General features: G+C 43.4%; 1 protein-coding gene across 6 annotated transcripts in view; it reads left to right on the top strand.

Annotated features, from left to right (window-relative positions):
• The window catches only part of LOC105019433 (partitioning defective 3 homolog), a 333,861-nt gene extending 315,033 nt beyond the window's left edge, over positions 1-18,828 (top strand). For 4 of the 6 annotated variants that reach the window (XM_029116271.2, XM_029116270.2, XM_029116269.2 and 1 more), the window contains 3 exons: positions 1,428-1,548; positions 10,519-10,649; positions 16,363-16,789. In XM_029116271.2, the coding sequence (XP_028972104.2) occupies positions 1,428-1,548; positions 10,519-10,649; positions 16,363-16,789 (679 nt within the window). Of the gene's footprint in view, positions 1-1,427; positions 1,549-10,518; positions 10,650-16,362 lie in introns of all 6 variants that reach the window. The other 2 variants (XM_029116272.2, XM_029116267.2) reach the window with 1 other exon arrangement.
• Positions 18,829-20,869: the final 2,041 nt, after the last annotated feature.

Below are 20,869 nucleotides of genomic sequence, written 5' to 3'. Positions count from 1 at the left end.
GACGCTGACACTTGGAATGGACACATTCTTCAAACAATGGCAATAATAATTTGTCGATTCAGTATGATGTAGCCTAGAATAAGACAATTAGAAACTGTTCTTTGAGCTGAGTTCAGTTGACCAATGACACGTCACCTTAACGTAACAGGTTCTACGTGTACTGTAGGCCAATCTTTAAGTGGTTGTGGAAATGGGGAGGAAGGGTAGGTTAACAGCCTTGTAACCCAGCCTAAAGACATTAAAAAAACTCACTGGACAATTATCCATTTAATACCGCTCTCCATACAGATGAACGTAAAGGCACGGATGTTCACACCGCCACTTGTATACATAAAGCCATGAGAATCAAATGAGGCATAACTAATACAATTGATTTGAATGGTGGCGTGGAACAACATGGGGAGAGATTGATGGCGTCTCAGAACGGCAGCTCTTTCAGGCCAGGTGTGCACACGCTTCGGTCTCACTGAATTTGTCCTTTCACGAGGTGCTTTTTAGCAATGTTTTAATGAAGGTTGATTGGCACTGCGTCCTAGTGGCCATTATCATCAGAAGGATGTGCTCGCTGTAATCTGCAATTATGGGCCTAATTGCGCTTCAGGATACTCTGGGTTTAAATGAGCAATCAGGTCTGCTGCTGGTCTGCCACCTGTAAGTGCCACCTTGGAACAGAGTGGAGACGACAGCTTGACAGCTAGTGTCAAACCAACATGCATTTTAAGTGCCACTCGCTTCTCTGCTCGGGGGTTTACTTCCTCCAGGTTTTGCCTCTTCTCCCTTTGTTTGATCTCTCTCTCCTTTTCCATCTCCTCTCTTTCATGCCCTCCTCGCTCCATGTCTCCCTCTCCCTTTCTCCCTCTAATCCCTCTCCCATCACAAACCTCAGCCTCAGTGGAATGTATACATTGGGTCCTATTTTCGGTCTGGTTGTCTTATCATAATTCCGCTTTGAGTCAGACCTGGCCTCTGTTGGCGGTGATAAAAGGGGAGGCTGATTAACAGTTGAGGGACTATTGATTCTTATTGACAGCCCTCTCAGAGCCACGAGTGAAAGGGATGCAAATGAGTGTTCAAAAGCAGCAGTGTTTGATAACGATGCCATGCAGGCGTCGCTCCTAGTCTAAAAGGAATGGATCACACTCAGTGGTTCACAGGGGACTGTTTCTGTACTGTATGTATGAAGGGATGTCATTAGGGGAAAAGGTTTGGGGGGTTGACAAGGTATTAGTTAACTCAATTTTCATCAAAGCGGTTTCATTGTAAAATGATTTTTTCTTTTGTAGAATGGGTTTTCTTCTCTTCTCCAGTGAACGCTGATGATGTCAGTACAGTTGACTATGGTATGTCACTTGTTCTGGCATCACGTAAAAAAAACGAGATAAAACTGCTCCATGCTCATCCGCCCTCTCTTTCCTCTGGTTGTGCAGCAACCAACTGGCGCCTAGCAACCATGACCGGATACGGCGTCTGAGGGTTGAGTTCCAGCAGGCCAGAGGAGAGGAGGATCCTGATGACCGGCGGCGCACCTACAGCTTCGAACAGCCCTGGGTGAGTGTCTGACACCCTGCCCTACGGACCAGCGCTTTACCCCCGAATACCAGCCCCGCCCCACCCTGCTGCACGGACCTCACTAACATTAACAACATAACCATCCTAACTTAAATTCCCAAAGCTGGACTTCAACAATTACCGCACCTGCCAGCCCAACCCAACCTTCCATAATCTGCCAGTCTACCTGCCTACTTACCCGCCTGCCTGCCAGTCTACCTAACTACTTGCCTGTCTGCCCACATTGATATGAACCACAGCCTACTAAATTACACTAGAACATGGCTGTAGTTTCCAATCTGGTGGTGGACAACTATCTTCAGCCTTCTCCTATCAAACTTTACAGACCATTACTTCAAATCGACTCCTGTGGCTTTTGACCTTGAACTAATTGCTAATTATTAAAGTGCCCATCTTTCTCAGCATTTTATGACTTTGGATATACTGCATGAAACAGGATGAAATGAAAGAAGATGAGTTTACACTGACAGTGAACACAGCCATTTAGAGATGTTAAAATGGCTTTCTTTCCCTCTTCATCAAAGTTAATTAAGAATACTTTTTAATAACTTTTTAATTCTATGGGACATTTTCTTGTTTTTCTCTCTCTCTTTGATCTTAAACTGAAATGGGATTTATTTATGTTTTAATTAGCTAAATGTAATCAACGTCATTCCTGTGGTTATTTAGATATGGCTTATCTTCTATTTCTCCTGCTGAGTGTGAAACCTTGAACTGTTTCTATTTCTAGTTGCTGATTGTTGCTGAAATGTAGTTAGTTTGATTTCTATATAGTAGAAAAACTGTTAATCAGTGTTATTTTTGTGCTGATACATAATTCATGCTACCATCCTTGCCCTTCACTAATCAAATATTCAAAATTTTTATTGTGAATGTGTTTATTAGTTCATACAATGTTTACCTTGCCAGTCAGTAATTCATATCCAGAGGTTAAAGTTACATGATTATTTCTTGATCTAGGAATACTGTGTTCCAAATGACAATCTTATCCTCAGGCTATATACTGTAGCTACTGGGTCCTGGTTGAAATTAATACAGGGAATAGGGTGCCATTCGGGAATCTCAGAAAGAATAATACACCCTGTCTAAATTGCTGGGAACTGAGTCACCAGGTCAGAGGTCAAATAGCTGTGTGTATTTGCGATGCAATGGTTTGAGACAGACATGGCGGCTTTTCCTCTGACTTCCTGTGAAAGAAATGACAGGCTAATCATGGTGTGGAATACAACAATTTTCTCAATTACAGGTCAGGGTGTTGAACCCTGGTTAATATATTTGGCCTCATTTTCTGTACCCTCTGCCTCTCATGAGACATTTTTCATCAGAGATTTTCAATCTTACTATCTCTAATTTGTGACAAAATCGATTTGAGACAAAGCACCGCTATGACGACATCCCAGTCTAATGGACTTGGCATAAGACTGCTGCACCCATTTAATCCTGAGTCAAGCACTGATCATGTACACTGTGATACTTTTTATTGAAAAAGGGAGTAATGCACAGCAATGTGTATTACATACCGCAAAACATTCCAAATAAGGCACCTGTGCATCTGGTAAATAGAATATTTATGCACATTTGCCTTTTAACGCCAGTCTGCACATACAGTGGGGAGAACAAGTATTTGATACACTGCCGATTTTGCAGGTTTTCCTACTTACAAAGTATTTAGTGGTCTGTCATTTTTATCATAGGTTCTCTTCAACTGTGAGAGACGGAATCTAAAACAAATATCCAGAAAATCACATTGTATGATTTTTAAATAATTAATTTGCATTTTATTGCATGACATAAGTATTTGATCACCTACCAACCAGTAAGAATTCCGGCTTCTGGGATCAGTCCAGAACTACACGGCAGGACCTGGTCAATGACCTGAAGAGAGCTGGGACCAAAGTCTCAAAGAAAACCATTAGTAACACACTACGCCTTCATGGATTAAAATCCTGCAGCGTACGCATGGTCCCCCTGCTCAAGCCAGCGCATGTCCAGGCCAATGACCATCTGGATTATCCAGAGGAGGAATGGGAGAAGGTCATGTGGTCTGATGAGACAAAAATAGAGCTTTTTGGTCTAAACTCCACTCGCCGTGTTTGGAGGAAGAAGAAGTATGAGTACAACCCCAAGAACACCATCCCAACCGTGAATCATGAAGGTGGAAACATCATTCTTTGGGGATGCTTTTCTGCAAAGGGGACAGGACGACTGCACCGTATTGAGGGGAGGATGGATGGGGCCATGTATCACGAGATCTTGGCCAACAACCTCCTTCCCTCAGTAAGAGCATTGAAGATTGGTCGTGGCTGGGTCTTCCAGCATGACAACGACCCGAAACACACAGTCAGGGCAACTAAGGAGTGGCTCCGTAAGAAGCATCTCAAGGTCCTGGAGTGGCCTAGCCAGTCTCCAGACCTGAACCCAATAGAAAATCTTTGGAGGGAGCTGAAAGTCTGTATTGCCCTGTGACAGCCCCGAAACCTGAAGGATCTGGAGAAGGTCTGTATGGAGGAGTGGGTCAAAATCCCTGCTGCAGTGTGTGCAAACCTGGTCAAGAACTACAGGAAACGTATGATCTCTGTACTTATGTCATGCAATAAAATGCAAATTAATTACTTAAAAATCATACAATGTGATTTTCAGGATTTTTGTTTTAGATTCCGTCACTCACAGTTGAAGAGTACCTATGATAAAAAATTACAGACTTCTACATGCTTTGTAAGTGGGAAAACCTGCAAAATCGGCAGTGTATCAAATATTTCTCCCCACTGTACCCCCTAAAATACCTATAGAGAAGTCAAACAGACTTTATTTACTACACCTTTACAATAGTTTAGCCATGTTTTTTATTTTATTTTTTATTAATGCCTTAGGCTATCTATAGCATAGCTTACCGTAGGTTATCCTCAGTGTTTGAGAAACACTGGCAAAACCCTCTAGCTTCTTTTAACTGTCACACTGTCTTCACTTTGATGTGAGGCAAAAGGAACTGTTTCATTCACTATTTGCTCGGTCTGAGAGATTGTCTATGAAGAGCCTAATTGCTCCTGATTGTTAACGTTGTTGAGAGGCTCCTGCTATTCTGTTGTAATAAGACACTATACAGATGGTCTCCGGAGTATTCATTTTCTTTTGTCATAAAGACATGGATTCACTCTGACAGAACTGTTTAAGGGAGATGCAAGGAAAATGTGGACTTTGGTGAGAGAATAACTTAAATTGTGTAATCTTCAAAGGCCACCTATAAAAATATTTTTACTGACATGTGAATAATGATGTACCACCCCTGGAAAGTTGGCTTTGTTTGTACATATTTGGATATTTGGACACTTCCACACTATTGAGAGAGAAAGGTAATCTAACATGACAAAATACATTGCATGATTATACTTTGCAGTCATTTATTCAGAAATAAACAGAATTGCAGAAAAATAAAGTACACCCCTTGCTACAATACCTGGTTTTACCCCCTTTTGCTGAAATAACTTCATGTAGACGTTTCTTGTAACTGTCTACAAATATACTGGAAGTAATTTTTGCCCACCGTTCTCTAAAGTATTACTTCAGTGTCATGTTCGAAGGCTTTCTTGAATACACGTCGCGATTCAAGTATCCTCACAGCATTTCAATAGGATTGAGGTCTGGGTATATCTCTGCCATTCCATGAATCTCTATTTCTTCTTTTTGGGCCATTCTGTTGTAGCTTTGCTTGTGTGCTTTAGATAATTGTTCTCTTGCAAGATCCACATTTGGATCAAAAAGTTTCATATTTAATTGTTTGTGGTACAATGTTGAATACAATGATGGCAAATTGGCCAGGCCCTGAGGCAGCAAAGCAGCTCCAAACCATAATGCCACCTCTGGAATTGCAGCTTAACAACTCCTTTGATTCATTGTTCTTAACCCAGGTGTTATCCAGCGAACATCAGTAGTCTTAATAGTCTTTTTTTTTTTAAACAGAGCCTTCCTGACCTCCCATGTAGGCCTAGTTTTGGCAGTCTCTGACAGTTGACTCATGCACTTTGACACTGATTGTGGCAAGACTCCTGTTGGATCCCTTGATTTTACCCTGGGGTTCAAAAAGACTTTCGGTCAGCTCTTGGGTTGAATTTACTGGGATGACATATACTATGTATATTGCAAATGGTCTATAATTTTCAATTTTTTTTATAATCTGTTGAATAGTAGAATGATGGACTTTGAATTCCTTAGAAATGGCTTTGAAATCTCTTCCAGATTCATGGACACTAATAATCTTTCTTTTGAGGGCCTCAGATATTTCATTTGATCTTTGCATGATGTGTTACCACACATCCACATGGTTAAGACAAAACCAGACCAAGTTTCTAATCTTTATGGAAGGCCTAACCCTCCCAAGGAACTCTTAGATCATTTGCAACCTCTTTTGGTTTGCCTCATTATATTTCTTGTCAATTTTATTTGATGTTAAATGTAGGGGTATAGCAAGTTTTCCACATATGGAAATTGTATTTTTGTTTGTTTTAACTGAGAAAATGGTTCCAAAGTGTGATGTGTTTTGGGTTACTTTTATCAATGAATGTTGTTGGAATTTAACAGTTTTTCTCCTGACTGTAGATGAATAATTAAAGCTAAACGGGATATTGTGATGACATAAATAACATTAACTTATGATGACAAGTATTCTTTTCCATTCATATCCCACATGTTTAACATTAAAGCTGCATGGTGTAGATAGAAGCTGGTGAAATATTGACACCATGTACACACAGATGTTTATATACATAATTGGTTGTAACTTAAATAGCGTGTGTTGTGGCCAGGGCATAACGCTCCCTTTGGCTCACAAAACCATCATGAGGATCTAATCAGCAAAGGGCCTTACATCAGGGTATCACCTTAGCACCCTTGTTCAACCGTCCATTCCTGCTAAAACAAACAGGTTGTGTAATGCTAACTTGCAAATGTAACTGTTTGTTTTGTGGTGGATTTTGCTTACTGGGAAAGGCCCTAGTCAATCATCGCATCAGGCTCTGATTTGCATGCGTCATAGCAATGAGACTGAGTGTTTTCAAGTTAGCGAGGGTTTAGTCCCAGCTGCCTACTCAGACTAGTGTAAGCCAAGTAGTGTTGAGACGACTGCCTCTGGCCAGAAGTCGACTCCTCCCCCCGGTCGTCTGGAATGTTGTTATTGATGGTAATGCGCGGCCTGTGTCCCGGCCGTCTGGCTGTCACACAACCTCAGCCCCGTCAGACAATTAGCCCCAGTGTTGTTGTCTCTACCTCCCACGACCACGTCCCAACGTGCACATCACTTCTGGAAGGGGATTTCCAGATGTTCATCATAATAAACCGCATGGATTTTTCCAGAGGGTTGCCTCTGTCTTAAGCAATAAAATCTATCTGTGTGGCTGGGTGGGAGAGCCTGGGTGTGTCCCACATGATGCCTTATTCCTGGCATTGTGCACTGTTTTGACCAGAGCCCTATGGGTACTGTCCACTACAGGGAATAGGGTTTGATTTAAGACCCGGGCCATTGACAAGGGAGACGCCTGTTGATCGTGAGGACGACCTTCCCGAAGAGTTCTATTATTATACTGGTGCTTGGATTAAAACACCACTGGCTCCTAATAAAACCCTTATTTATGTGAATTCCTTTGATTTGCTATCCATCGACCCATACCTACAGGGCAAAGACTCAGCCAGCATAAAGCTGTAGAGACATGACGAAGCTGGGAAAAGATTTGCAGGAGGGACAAACGGCGTGTCTGTGTGTGAGCGTGCGTGTTGAACTTGTTCTCACGCAATCATGTGAAGCGTAAGCCCTTTATAAGTGCAGTCAGTTGACTTGGTAGAGGACGGGGTCAGGGGTAAGACGGTTTCTAGTCATAATAGTGTTCTGTGTTACGTGCCAGAGGATCAGCTAAACGGCTGCATTAGCCCAAGCTCCACTGCAGCCAGACTCTACGGCGGGCAGCGACGGGCGGGCAGCGACGGATTCAGATGTGAAGGAGGAGGGGGGCGTTTGTGGTGTGCGGTTGTGTGATAATGGCTATCCCCAGATAACACGGACAGGCACGACTATTCAGAGGACTACAGTGGTTACTTAGATACAGAATTGTGTTTCTGTTCCCAGATAAGATTTGATGCAGAGGGAGAGGGTCTGGGAACTTGAGGGGGGAACACTGAATGATGCCTTGCCATTATTCTCTGTGTAATAACATTCGTCACCCATATTTTCAGGTACCAACAGCACTCCACTACTAGGCACACAAAGGTAGATTTAGAGAGAGATACTGTATATAATTACAGAATGCACATATTGTGTATTGCGTACGTCATTATGCGGAGATGACTGTCTGCTAAACCTAATAGGAGGCTCCACATGTTAAGGACATCACCGTTTAGCTAGTACCTCTTTCTCCATGTTTCGACTAACCCATATGGACCTCTAACATGTGTCCGCTGTCTGCCTAGTGAATGCATACATTTCCAGGTTTACTTTATTAACCCAAGAGGGTTCTGCCTGCAACTATACCTTAAACCGAAAACGGTTCTCAATGGAACCAACAAACAAACTTCCCACAGGGACGGTCGAATGGTGTGCACGAAGTCTTGAGATGCTGCGATAGAGAATCCACTTCCTGTTTCTGTGGGTCTGGTTCTGGGGCTGAGTAGAGGAAGTGGTGGACCACACGGAGGTCTTTGCGGACTGGGAGGTAGCCTGCGGCTGAATACCCCTCCTCACCGCAAATGGACTAGACCCTCTGTTAATAAATTGGAAGGAATTGGATCTGTGTGAAACAATTTAAAATGTGAGTTGTTATCCATTATCCAACTAAGCTTTTAGTACAGCCCGACCCGGCCTTTTGATACTGTCGGTCTTTGGCAACTTCCCAAATGGCGTTCTCCATTTAGTGCACTTATTTTGACCAGACCTCTATGGGCTTTGATTAAATCCAGGGAACTTCATAGGGGAGAGTGTGCCTTTTGGTACAACAACTCCATCCGCCTTTATATGAAGCAGTCAAGTACATTAGCAGAGAAATGTCTTCCATATGTGTGTTCGTGTAAGGTGGAGCTGTGCTGAGCTCTGGAAGACATTGTCTCTAACCTGTGGGGTAAACGGTCCGCGAAGGCACCCTATTCCCTATATTTGACCATTAGTTCTGGTCTAAATTAGCGGACTAAGTAGGGAGCGTGGGGCCATTTGGGACCACAGCCAATGTTGAGGAGGAAGTCCTTCATGTGGACCCAGGCCTCTCTTTGGCCTGTGTTGATAGGTTGGCTGGGGAGGGGTTATGGTTGGGTTAGTCGAACTATTAGATTCTGGCTTTGTTTTTTACGTCACAGGTCCAAGACTCACCCTTTTCTATCCATCTGTTTGTCATGGTTCTTTGTTTTTGATTGCTGCACATCATTTTCATAATTATGTCTCAATCGTTCTCATGTTTTAACAGGTGCTCTACCCCCACCCCGACATGTTCAGGATAGGATTGGAAATGCGGGGGGGGGGGGGGGGGTTGACATTGTTTACAGTCATTAGTAAAAAAAAAAAAAAACGATTGCAACAAATGTTGTGTTTCATAAGGACTTGTATTCCAATGAAGCAGTGGCAAATCAGATTCTCCTTCCTGGCCAACGGCATTACTCTGACTGGTTGTGTTTAATCTGTGTCCTTGTCCTACATGGCGTCATAGACTAATCCCAAATAGAACCATGTTCCCTACATTGAAGTGCTTGGGCCCTGGTATAAAATACTGCATTAATATGGAATAGGGTGGTTTTTAGGACTCCGCTGTCTTATACGCTTAGACCTGAATTTCCATTGAAAAGAAACCTGGATTCACTAACCTGCCTTGGGCTGAATTCCATCCCACTGCAGCAATTACATTAAAAGTTTCTTTCTTTCCGTGTGCCTAATTATTTTCTCACCCTCCGCTTTTAGGCCTAATAAAATAATTTCACGTTTCCCTTGCAGTTAATCTGATATTAGTTTATGTGCCTGAGCGTTTTTGAGTGGAGGGAGATGTGTTATTTCAGGGAAACGTGAAACATTGAGCTCAATTCATTTGATACACGTGTAATAGCATTATTTCTTACCTCCGAGGGCTTGGGGGAGCGGTTGACGTGATTTCAGACTGAGTGTAATTGGCCTGTTAGGCTGTTATTGCAGCTGTCCACTTGGAAATCTGCAGCAGCCATGAGACATTTGAAACACACAACGTTCTCTTGATGATCAGTACATTGACTGACAAGAGTATTCTCCCTTCGTCACATATCCCTCAAAGCCCTTTATATAGAAAGAAATACTCACTCAAGTCAACAGTTCTTCTGACACATCCTCCGAAGGTACAAGCACTTACACGACTCCACTGCTAATTAGGTTGTCATGTTTTTAATCAGCTTACTCATTAGTGATTTGGTTAGCGCTGCGTTCGTGCGTGCGTGCGTGCACATACAATGATTATTCTTTGTCAACCACTCTAAAGACTGCACACAACAAAACCATAGCACAAGTTCCTCGTCTAGATCAGGAAGTGCCGGCCAAGGTCACCAGCTAAAGCATGTAAATAATGGTAACCGCTAACGGCGGGGCTATTAAGGATTTCCACTCCAGGTCAAGAACAAGTGGGCTAAACTAATGACAGTATTAGCATCCTGCTGGGTCAGAGGGCAGGTGTTTACTTCATTAATACCTTCTAACATCCACTAACATCCCCCGCAAACAACCTCATGAGAAATCCAGCTTACCCCTGGACTTGATAAACCCCAACTACACAGTGCATTTTCTTTGGGGTTTCAGCTGTTTAACTGGGTATGCACACTTAAATAAACACATTTGTGTGTGTGTGTGTGTGTGTGTGTGTGTGTGTGTGTGTGTGTGTGTGTGTGTGTGTGTGTGTGTGTGTGTGCATATACATATACATGTAAGCACTGCGTGTTAGTGTTTAACCAGAATGTGTATTTCAGACAAACATGGGGACATACACCCCATCCGGACGACACTCTGTGTCTGTGGAGTCAGAGGCTCAGAGACCAAGACACGGCGAGAGACGGGACTCATTCACACAGGCCCAAAGACAATACAGCTCTCTCCCACGGTAAGACACCCCATCACTACCTGTACCATGGTAAGACACCCCATCACTACCTGTACCATGGTAAGACACCCTATCACTACCTGTACCATGGTAAGACACCCTATCACTACCTGTACCATGGTAAGACACCCTATCACTACCTGTACCATGGTAAGACACCCTATCACTACCTGTACCATGGTAAGACACCCTATCACTACCTGTACCATGGTAAGACACCCCATCACTACCTGTACCATGGTAAGACACCCTATCACTACCTGTACCATGGTAAGACACCCTATCACTACCTGTACCATGGTAAGACACCCTATCACTACCTGTACCATGGTAAGACCTCTCTACCTCGCTCTCTTTGTCTCTCTCCCTACTAGAAAGTCAAGCTATTGCTATAATTCTCTATCTCTCTCCTCGTATCTCTCTCTAACCCACCACGATAAGACAAGCTCTGTCTTTTTCCTTGTTGTTTTCCCGTTGTGTTTCTTGTTATCTCTGTATTTTTCTCCTTCAAAATCAAACATGCAAAGCCACACTAAGTTATCTCTAGGCTGTTAAACGATTTTGGGCGACTGACATTTAATACATTCAAGTAATGTTCTAATTTCACTTTAGTCAGTGTTGACCAGATTTATTTGAGTTTATCACATTGAAATTGAAACCTCCTACCATGCTTTGCACCTAAAAATAGGCATTTTCAAAGAGATGTTTATCTTAGCAGTCTTTGCATTTCTTTTTCATGTCTTTAGTCATTACAGCCCTCAGACCAGTACTTCAGAGTTTTAGGTTTTGCATATTTGTCAAAAACGTCAATAAGTATCTTACAGTATCTGGGATGACCTGGCAGCCCCAGGGCCCTCTTTGATACCAGTGTTTGCCTTCCCAGCTGTCTCTTTGTGAGGAGTTTAATATCAAACCCCCCAACCCATTTCATCACACACAGACACACCCTTCTTTAATCGCTCTCAGTCAGTAAAAATCTACAGCCAATGGAGGGAGAAGGAACTCTGGTTAGAGGGAAAGCTTCCTCGTCTTAGGCTTGACATACTTTCAGAAAAAATCTCAACTAAAGGCAACTACTGATTTAGTTTGACTGACTATTGGTGGAAGTAAAACGTTTTCCTCTCCCCACATCCTTGTAGTTTCTGTGCTGAAGCCACGGGGGAAAAAAACTCAGTGAGGATGTATCATGGCATCACTTTGAAACATAGAAAAGTTAAAAAGTGAAAGTTGATTTAGTAGTCCTCTAATTAATTACCACCTGGCCAAGTTGTAGCTTCTAGAGCAAGCTGGTTGGAAAACTAGTTTTAGGGGTCTAAAAAAACTACTCTCATTTAAACACACTGCTGTGGTCTTAAATGGCCTTCTTAGGCAGTCAACTTGGGGTCGATTGAAAACGTATCCCCGTCCACGGATATGGATTTGTGGTCCACACACAGACTCGCCAATCAATATGTGCAATAGCATGATGACCAATCCATACATTTCCATCACAGTTGTTTTAAAAGAGAAATGTGACTTTACTTTTGGTAACAGCGCTGGGATTTCTTTTGCGATCACTTTTTCCCCATAACTACATGGACCAATCCATATGGGTTTTACATCGCAGTACTTTTAAACCAGAGATTGTGTTTGACGTGACCATTCCTTTTCCCACACCGGCGTTGTACGTGGTTTCTCTAGGGAAAGTATTTATTCTCCTGAGGAAGATCATCAGACCATGTCCTTTGATATGCATTCCTCCTATAATCTTATAATGACCTTTGACCCTGAGTTCGATCATCATAGCAAATGTCAGGACACACACACATCCTCATTAGGGGATCTCAAGTCCCCATAATATCCGCAGTCCTCCCCTCCGTTCTCCTCTTCCCTGTGTAATGACTTAAAACGGGAAGCGAGTGCAGTCATCCGTACAACCGAAAGGACATTCCCAAAAGACCTCCTGAGAATCCATGCTATCTGATTACTGATAGGCTTAGTGGTAGTCTAGGATGTGAGGATTGGAGGGTTGGATGTTTCTCTAATGAACTCTTGTTATTGGAACAGGATTAGCTAACCCAGACAGGGGGAGGGAGGAATGAAAGATGCTGATAGCCATTCAGAAGGCTGCTCAGCTTGGGCAAGTAGTAGATGGAATACGTTAGGTTCAGTTGCCTGTGTGAAGCTGCCAAGCCCACATAAAGACAAACACTAATACCTAATGTAAACAAAAATAACTAGATTTGCTGAAAGACAAGAAAATACGAGGACTTTACACACATACATGCACATATACTGTATGTATAGAATACACTGCCATTCAACCATTTGGGGTTGCTTTGTCATTTCCTTGTTTTTGAAAGAAAGGCACATTTTTGGCCCATTGAGATAACGTCAAATTGATCAGAAATATAGTGTAGACTTTGTCAATGTTGTTAATGACTATTGTAGCTGGAAATTGCGGTTTTTATTTTCATAGAATACCTACATAGGCGTACAGAGGCCCGTTATCAGCAACCATCTGTCCTGATGTGTCTGTTAATCCACGTTTATCATTAGAAAGCCATTTTGGCATGCGGGTGTTTGAAAACTGTACTGATTAAAGAAGAAATAAAACTGGCCTTCTTTAGACTAGTTCAGTATCTGGAGCATCAGTGTTTGCGGGTTTGTTTACAGCCTCAAAATGCCCAGAAACAAAGAACTGTCCTCTGAAAATCATCAGTCTATTCATCTGAGAAATGATGGCAATTACATGTGAGAAATTGCCAAGAAACTGAAGTTCTCATACAACGCTGTGTACTACTTCCTTCACAGAACAGCACAAACTGGCTCTTCCTAGAATAGAAAGAGGAGTGGGAGGCCCCAATGCACAGCTGAACCAGAGGACAAATACGAGTGTCTAGTTTTAGAAACCGATGCCTCACAGGTTCTCAACTGGCAGCTTCCTTAAATACGGTAGTACCCACAAAACACCAGTCTCAACGTCAACAGGGAAGACGCAACTCTGGGATGCTGGTCGATTGTTGCCGATAATCGGCTTCTGTATGCCTATGTAGATATTCTATTAGAAATCAGCCACTTCTAGCTACAATAAACAATTAAAACCTCATCTTTGTCTACACTGTATTTCTGATCACTTTGATGTCATTTTAATTGACAAAAAATTGCTTATCTTTCAAAAACAAGGACTCTATTGAGTGACTCCAAACTTTTGAATGGTAGTGTATATACCGGTACCCATATGAACTAATTATACATAGTTTTGTTAAACAATATTGTAAGTGTAATGTACAGTGCATTTTTTTTTTCTCTACGTCACAGTTTGTGTGTACAAGTGTTTGATTGTGTGCGGTGTGTGTGTGTGTGTATACGTGAGCATATGTGTGTCAGTGTTTTGATCGATCCTGATCAGTACCAGCTGCAGTTGCAGAAACAAACCTATATACCAGCCAGCCACATATTCCTCTTGAAGCCAACTTCCTGGCTTTGTTTGTTCTATTCTGTCCTAAATTTAACACACACGTTTGTCATGATGATGTATCTTATGCTTTCAATTACCCTCTACATTCACTCTAAGCAATCATTTTCATTTCGTTTTTTTTGGAGAAGAGTAGGAGAATCAGGCAGCAATACCAATCCAGATTGCATGCCTCTTGAAAAGTATTTCATCAGATTTCTGTCCTCGTGATTGTATCCATGTCAACCTTTTTAACTCTCATAATGATATAGTGTTGGGAATACTGGTCACTGACACCTAAATGTAGTATCACATGTTTTCTAAACACACTCCTCTCACACGAGCTGTGACTGTTGTTGAGATGGTAGCCTCATTGAGAACCAGGCTCCTAGAAAATCAATTTGACATGAAGGTATGGCTATGAAAGACTATTTAGAGGGAGTGCTATCCCTCGGTCTCTCTCTATCCCTCTCTCTCAGAACCCGAGCATGTGGTAAGACTCTCTGTTCAGTCTGTCCCCACATCTGCTATAGTTTTGATTCCCATTCACACAGACACAGATCTGTTTCTGAACAGCGCCATGTGTTTCAGCTCATCCTCACTCCTCAACTAGAAATGGAGTGCAATAGTAGAGATGAGTGGTTCTCATTAAAAAACGGGAAGGGATAAACCGTCAATCATATGAAGAGAAGGGCTGTAACTGGTTTAGATAGAGGGAGGCATGGATGGGGAGACCCATGGAAGAACAGCATATGATAATTAGGACTTTGTTCTGCTGTTATCATTGTCTAAAACAAAGGCAGATGTGTGACATGTCTCCCTGTGATTGTATTTTTGGGGTATTATTTGGAAGGACTTTTATTTTTAAACAGCTACATGAGGAACTTAAGAAATATAAATGGTGGGAAGACCCTATCAGTCGGTTTGTTTACTAACGAAAGCAAACCATCAGCTAAGTGTGTCTACAATCGGTGAGGTAAAACCCAGGTTCCTAAGTCTAGTTTAACCAAATGTCATTATGTCTGGTTTCACCAAGCTACATTATGTCTTGTTTCACCCAGCTTTATTATCTAGTTTCATTAAGATTCTTGTCTCATTCTAGTTTCACCAAGCTTCATTAAGTCTGGATTCATGAAGCTTCATTAAGCCTAGTTTTACCCAGCTTCCTTAAGTCTGGATTCGCCAGTTTCATTAAATCTAGATTCACCCAGCTTCCTTAAGTCTGGTCACACCCAGCTTGAATTAGCATGTTGCACTCTACACCTCAGCCTCACGACAGACCGTTTTAAAGATAAGAGACAGGCCAGGCACAAAAATTCCTCTCCCCCCTCTAGAGCACTATTGGCCCTGGTCCTGCGTCAAACTGTGTAGGGAATAGTCTGTCGTATGGGACGTGAGCTTGGAGTACCTAGTCTAAAAGCTTGTCTCACCTCGGCTCTCAGCTCCAGCCTTCCTCAGTTGTGGTGTGACGTGAACTTTAAACCCTTTTAAAGTGTGTGAGTTCAGTGAGGTGTGAATGGGACCTCTCTCTCTCTTTACACCCTGAATGTACAGTAAAGGAAGACACTGACTGTGTATCAAATGGCACCCTATCCCCTACAGATGCACTACCTTGGTAGGGGAAAAGTAGCCAGGAGGAGGGTGCCATTTAGGAGGCGGCCTACTGCCACAGGTCTCCCACATCACGTCCCATCTCTTCCTTAATGGATCCTGGTAATGGAGACAAGCCTGGCACACAGGCGTTAGCCAGAGCGGAGACATCTTCAAATGATGGCTTTTAGACACATTTAACGGGTTGGAGGGGTCATGTGTTTGTGTGTGTGGGCGGGCACTGGGGGGGTGGCATGTGTCTAGTCGGGCGGGGGCTGGCAGAAGATGGCTCGACTGAGGCAGATTGCGTGGCGGCAAGACCTGCCATTACCGTGTCTCAACGGGTAAATGTGCCCGCCTGCTCTCCGAAAGCGACATAAATGGATGAAAGCTGCGGTCTTGTGTGGACGTATTAACGTCTCCGGGTGTTTACCGCCGTAGGTGTTATAGTGCCTCGGACGTTAAACTCCCCCGTTCTTCTTCCCCCCTCTCTCTCGTCACGTCTTCATGTGTTTTGTGTCACCAAGCAGAAAGATTACCTTGAATATCCTTCGGCCTCTTGTCTCCTTCCATGTTTCTGGCCCGTTATGCCACTTGCCATTGCAAAACACGTTTATATATAATGCCGTGTCTCGAAGATAGAGACCGAGCCTGTAGCTCATGAAACATTGTTCTTGTGTCTCCCAGGCAACCTCGCAAGACCCTCAGCGCGGTGGCACAGGAGTCGTGGGACAAAGCCTACCCGCTGGGGGAGGGCTTCCAGACGGCCAAGGAGAACCCACGCTACTCCAGCTACCAGGGTTCCAGGAACGGCTACCTGCACGGCGGGGCCAGCGGTTTCAACGCCCGCGTGATGATGGAGACCCAGGAGCTGCTCAGGCAGGAGCAGAGACGCAGGGAGCAGTCTGAGGCTAAGATTAAGCTGCCGCCGCCACAGGAGGCGGGCTACGAGGACTTCCACCCGGCCCTGCCCCAGGCTCCTGTCCCAGACCCTCCCCAGCCCCCAGCCCCAACCAAGGGCCCGTATCGCCAGGATGTCCCCCCCTCTCCATCTCAGCTGCCTAGGCTCAACCGGCTGCCGGGCTCAGAGAAAGGACGGCCATTTTACTCCTGAGTGGGAAAGAGGAACCCGGGGGAACTGATGATGATGATCAAAAGCAATAATATTCATTTCGATTGATTTCATTTTGTACATTGGTGTTTTCACGAACGACTTTTGCGGTCAGAACCCTGTTCGTCCCAATCACCACTTGGTCTGTGTCTGTGTCTGCCGTGGAGATTGTCCCACTAAGTGCCAGGTGGTTGGTGTCCTACCTAAAGAGCCGTGTCCTCACTGGGACTTGCGTGTATTTGGACCCTGTTCCTACACTGTTGCCATGTACAAAACATTCTGACAATCAGTATTTCTACACACATATCAGGTGCAGCCTTTGACTCAAGACGTCAAGTGGAATCCCCAAGTATTTTGTTGTCTGTGTTTTGCCTGAACAGTGGTTTCTGGGTGTGTGTTTCTGTAGGGATCTGTGCACTGTCATCAGCACTTGCTGTGAATAGCACAGGGTTAACCATGTCTGAACTCTGAGGAAAGGGCAGAGCTGGGCAAGACAATACAGTCACTAGCTACACTGCAGAGGAAATCCCCCTGGCCTCTGACACTACTTATTTAAACTCATGCTCTCTCTATCTCTCTCTCTCTGTAAACCCTGTCTTCCTTACTCTCCCCCTCTCTCCATCTTTTGCCTTCTCGTTCTTTCACTTTCTTCTTCCACATACATCCTGTCTCCCTCGATCTCCTTCTCTCGTGTCCTCCCCCTCCACCTCTTCAGCCTCCTCTCCCCCTCTCTGTTCCCAGAGATACAGCGTTAGATCTCTTTTCACTGAACTCCTGTCGTCTGGGGGATTAATCAGTATAAATGGGGTCATGGTTGGGTTATTAATTAATCTTGCTCATCAAACATGGATCTGTGTGTTGTCTCGGCGGAGACAGAGGTTGGTGGGTGTGGGAGGGAGGGGTGAGAGAGTTACTGTGTGTATGCGTTTATTTCCCCCTGACTCGACCTTGGCCTTGCCTGAGGGACACGAACCAGCTTGTCCTGACCTGACTGAGTGCAGCTCTACAATACATTTTACATCAAGCTGGTTTCCAGGAAATCCTACAGCATCACTGCATGTCAATTCTGAGGCCATTCACTACCGTCTCTGTTTCGGTTTAATTTTTCCTTCTACTTTTTCACTACCCAGATTTCTCCAGACTGCTGCCTCTGTGCATCTGGGTGTGTAGGGGCACTTGTGTGCGTGCGTGCGTGCGTGCTGTGTATATACACATCATAAGTATGGGCACTTGTGTGGGTACATGTTTGTAAGAGCACTTGAGCGTTTGTTATATTTTTTCCGTGCCAGTAACAGTGCCAGTAATGTGATATCTCCCATGTCTTCTATAACTTGGCAAAAGTTGAAATACTTCAGGTGAATAAAACAGCATTAGTAGAGATGTGGGAGTGACTGGGATAAAGATGGGAGTCTAATGGTAGATTGGCCCTAATAGTAATTTATTAAATTACTTGCTCAGAAGTATTCCACTGAGCCGCTAGAACAGAACAGGGCAGAAAATGGCACATGGGCATTCCTACACATGGGCACTTCTCTGATATTTACACTTCCTCCCAGTATTATAACGCTGTAATTAAATCCCTCCCTTTTACTTTCTCTTCCTCGGTCACTCTCTCTCACTTTGTCTCTCTCTCGCTTTCTCCAAATAGACTATGAACATGCTTTTTAAGAGGAAATTCCTTCCTTTCCAAACCATGTAAACATCTGACTCCACTTTCTTGATGATTCCACAGCGTTCCACGCTTTGAACTTGAGGTGGGTCCAATGGCCGCAATATTCACCAATCTTGTTGTTTTGTAATATTATGTCATGCAAATTTTATTTTATACAATTAAGATCCTTGTTTCTGTCATCAGTTATAGTGACATCCTTGATTGCATTGTTTTTCCTTTGCCATAAAGCTATTGTTTTAATCATGAGAGAAATAAAAATCCTGCACAATGTATTTTTTATGACTGTTCCTCCTCATCTTTTATAACTGGTAATTAGGTACTATATGGTGATTTTCCCACTGACTAATGGAATAAAAAATGTGCAATTGTTTTTTTAAAGTGTACATGGTGTATTAAAAAAACTGTATACAGCCTCTTTCTCTGTACTGTACATAATCACATTTTACAATAAAACATTATGTAAGGCTGCTTTCATCTTGCACAAAACTATCAGTAACTTGGTTTGTGGAACAAACAACAACAGAAGTGGTATAAAGGAGTCCCAAATGTCTGTACTCCCAATTTCATCTCTCTTCAGACGTTGTAACTTCTAACAGATCCACAAAGTATTTTTGGGTTTCTGACTGCAGCTTCATTGACTGTGTTATTGGAAGTGAGAAGGTGGCCAACACATTTGGACAACTTAATAGAATGAAAAGGAATAGGAAGACGTATCCATCCTTGATGATACCCCAAATGGAGCCCTGTTTCCCTGGGTTGTAACCAGGGCTCATAAGGCTCTGGTCAGACGTAGTGCGCTACATATTGGGTTGTGTACTACATAGGGTGGCATTTTGGGTGTATCCAATGTCTTTAATCCTCAAGCTGATATATCACTTTAATGTTGGCTAAGAAAAAATCACATCATAAGGCTGGCCAGTAATGACTCAGACAGCCATAAAGACTATTGTCATATTTATGAAGTTCAAATCTCTCTCAGTAAACCAAGAGCAGGTTTTTAGTGAAGCTGGCACTGTCCCCATTTATAGTTCTTGAGGAATCTGCCAGAAGTAGTTGGGTAAATTATTTTCCTGGAGGAAACGGGAGATATGTTGAGGGGATCCATCTGTTCTAAATGGAGAGGAGTTGCTCTGTCTGAGAAAAATAATCTACCTTAGCATGGATATAGATATCTTCCAGGAGGAAACAGGAGATACGTTGAAGGGATATTACCACACAGTCCCTTCAAATTATTGGCGTCCTCGATGAGTGCAGAAAAATGCTATATAAAATAAACATGTAATTTCTGCAAAACAAATATGAAGAATTTATACTTGCAACTAATATCATTGATTGGAAAATAAATGTACAGTATCTTTAAAGAATACTGTCTTCTCACAAAGATAGGTGTCAAATTGGCATCCTTTAAGAATTCTTAATAAAAGAACTCTGCATTAAAATTAAGTCTGCATTTAAAATTCACAGTTAGGAAGCATACGCGATTTTGAATCAGTGTCACCTGTTTTGGTGTGAATAAAAGTGACATCAGGTGCACTGGAGAGGCAACAGCAAAACAACCCTGAAATAGGGAATGGTTTTGCAGATGGTGGCCACAGACAATTGCTTTCTCCGTATCCTTCCTGACTTATTGTTCTCTAGTTTAGCATTTTTTTTGTGTGTACTTGTCACTACTGGTAGCATGAGGCGGTACCTGCAGCCCATTCAGGTTGTGCAGGTAGTCCAGCTCCCCCAGGATGACACATCCATACATGCCGGCGCAAAAATGTTTGTTATGTCTCCCAGTACACTCTCAAGAGCATGGAGGAGATACCAGGAGATGGGCCATTACATGAGGAGAGCTGGACAGGGCCGTAGAAGGGCATCAACCCAGCAGCAGGACTGGTATCTGCTCCTTTGTGCAAGGAGGAACAGGAAGAGCACTGCCAGAGCCCTACAGAATGACCTCCAGCAGGCTACTGGTGTGCATGTTTCTGTCATGTTACTGTCAGAAACAGACTCCATGAGGGTGGCATGACGGGCCTGACGTCCTCTAGTGGGACCTGTGTTCTCAGCCCAGCACTGTGCAGTTTTATTGGCATTTGCCAGAGAACACCAGAATTGGCTGGTCCGCCATTGGTGCCCTGTTATCATCAAAGATGTGAGCAGGTTCTCACAGACGTGAAAGAGCCTGCAGACGCCATGGTGATCGTTATGTCGCCTGCAACATCATCCAATATGACCGGTTTGGCAATGGGTCAGTGATGGTCTGGGGAGGCATATCCTTGGAGGGCCACACAGACCTCCACTTGCTAGCCAACAGTACCCTGACTGTTATGTACCGGGATGAAATCCTCAGACCCAACGTCAGACCTTACGCTGGCCACACGGTGCAGGACAATGCCTGGCCTCATGTGGCCAAAGTGTGTAGGCAG

This window comes from Esox lucius, chromosome 21, assembly GCF_011004845.1.
Source record: "Esox lucius isolate fEsoLuc1 chromosome 21, fEsoLuc1.pri, whole genome shotgun sequence".
NCBI classification, from domain to species: Eukaryota; Metazoa; Chordata; class Actinopteri; order Esociformes; family Esocidae; genus Esox; species Esox lucius.
This window is presented reverse-complemented; position numbering and strand designations above follow the sequence as displayed.